This window comes from Procambarus clarkii, chromosome 39 (assembly GCF_040958095.1).
Source record: "Procambarus clarkii isolate CNS0578487 chromosome 39, FALCON_Pclarkii_2.0, whole genome shotgun sequence".
NCBI lineage: Eukaryota > Metazoa > Arthropoda > Malacostraca > Decapoda > Cambaridae > Procambarus > Procambarus clarkii.
This window is the reverse complement of record NC_091188.1, coordinates 5,944,461-5,946,390: the sequence shown is the minus strand read 5'-3', so window position 1 is coordinate 5,946,390 and position 1,930 is coordinate 5,944,461. Positions and strand designations below refer to the sequence as shown.

General features: G+C 39.9%; 1 protein-coding gene across 1 annotated transcript; it reads left to right on the top strand.

Annotated features, from left to right (window-relative positions):
* The first annotated feature begins 252 nt into the window (after positions 1 to 252).
* LOC123760558 (pro-resilin-like) lies at positions 253 to 1,533 on the top strand. Its single transcript, XM_045746247.2, has 3 exons — positions 253 to 352; positions 844 to 900; positions 1,020 to 1,533. Exons 1-3 carry the CDS (start codon positions 341 to 343, stop codon positions 1,248 to 1,250), a joined length of 300 nt encoding a protein of 99 aa, XP_045602203.1. The 5' UTR covers positions 253 to 340; the 3' UTR covers positions 1,251 to 1,533.
* The last annotated feature ends 397 nt before the right edge of the window (positions 1,534 to 1,930 follow it).

Genomic DNA, 1,930 nt, shown 5'->3' with positions numbered 1-1,930 from the left:
TCTTGTTCAATTAACAATATACCAGAAAATCTTAATGACAATGTTATTATAATTTTTGCTTCATACCAGCCTGGACAACGTCTAAAGAGATAGTGATATAGACTGCATTATCATATACACTAAACAATTAATATTATAAGAGAGAGATATGTAAGATCCAGTACATGAAGACTGGAGGCAAGAGAGGCCAGAATGGTGAGCAATACGACCTTGGCAAGTGAGGTATAAAGCCCGACTGGTGGCCGGGAAGGAGCCAGTGTACAGACAACTGACTACCGAGGCAGTTGGAGCATCTTAAACACAAGTGTTTCATCATCACCCCAACACGACGCTAACAATTATGTTCACCTCAGTGAGTAGCTTACAGTTCACACACTAGTGCGGTCGACTCACAACCGATTGGTCCCGGGTTCTATTCCTGGGCAGGGCGAGACGTTTGGGCATGATTCCTTACACCTGACGTTCCCCTAACAGGAAATTGGTAACCAGGGGATAGTTAACGACAACGGCATTTAACACATTTTGTAAATGATCTATAGATACATTTGAAGCTGTTCTTGGTCTATATATAAGGCAACAGTGACAGTTCATTCAAATTCTAGAATTTTAGAGCTCATAATTTGCTGCATGCGGCTTCGGAAATCAATGCTTTTTCACAATCATGATAACAGCTATACAGTCGAGCGATTGAGTATCCAAGAAGTTAAAAAAATGAGCGCAGAAATATAAGACAATCTGGAATACAAAGTAAAGAGTTGCTTTTTGCATACATATTTCCTTAACCATCGCTTGAAACACAATATTATATTATCACATAATAACTTGCATTGATGTGTCCCGCAGGTGGTGTTGATGTGCATGATGGCGGCCCTGGGTGTGGCTCTCCCAACCGGCTACAATGTAGGTATTGAGCATTTATAGTCCAGTGAATGATAAACATGACTATAATTTTCAGTATTTTATTCATAAATTGAACTGAAAATATGACAAGGTCGTATCTTTCTTTCTTGTGTAAACAGGTTCCCATCCCTTACAACTTTGATTACGGAGTGAGCGCCGGGAACAACAACTTCGGCCACCAGGAGGCCGGTGACGGCCACAACGTGAAGGGTTCGTACTTTGTGCACCTTCCCGATGGCCGCGTGCAGACTGTGAATTACTGGGCCGACGGAAGCGGCTACCACCCCACCGTTACCTACCAGGGCACCGCTAGTTACCCCAGCTATGCTCCCTCCTATGGTTACCACTGACACACCCGCCTCAACAAACGCCTGGTTCAGATTTACCCCCAACATGGTCAACCATTAAGCCAGAGCTGTTGAAAAATAACTGAAGATACTGTTGTAATATTCTTTCCATGTATTGTTTCCTGGCTGTACAAGAAAGGGTGTTGATGTTAAACTGGAACTTGATCGGTTGTGTAATAAGAGGTAGGCTTTAGTACCCAATACTTTCCGATCTCACGTTCGATCTCTTGTATTTTTTCTTCCTAATTTAACTTATATTATTCCTAATAAATATGCAGATATAAAATGTAATGTTTTCCTTCGTTCATGATATATTAGTTGAATGCTGTAGACCAGTTTATTCTCTTTTCCTATGTTATTATTAATGACAAGCCGTTAGGGTGAATTCAAGAAAGGTGTTGTAAATTATGTTACGTTGATCATTAGATGTCATAAACGAGAATAATCTCATGAATGATCAGGTTAGGAACATAAGTTAAGTGAAGTTATGTGTAAAATCTGAAATGTTATTCACAAAAAAATCTTCCTCTAGAATTACTGGTACTTTAAAGTGCAGAAAAGAATCAATAACCTAATCTATCCTCTCCTAGACCTAATATATGCAGTTCTAGACCTAATATGAGGAATTCTAGGCATATTAGGTCTAGAGATATGCTCAGTCAGGCATATAGAGATATGCTCAG

Coding starts and splice junctions, on each gene's coding strand:
- LOC123760558 (XM_045746247.2), top strand. Junction 901..1,019: donor CTCTCCCAACCGGCTACAAT/GTAGGTATTGAG, acceptor TTGTGTAAACAG/GTTCCCATCCCTTACAACTT.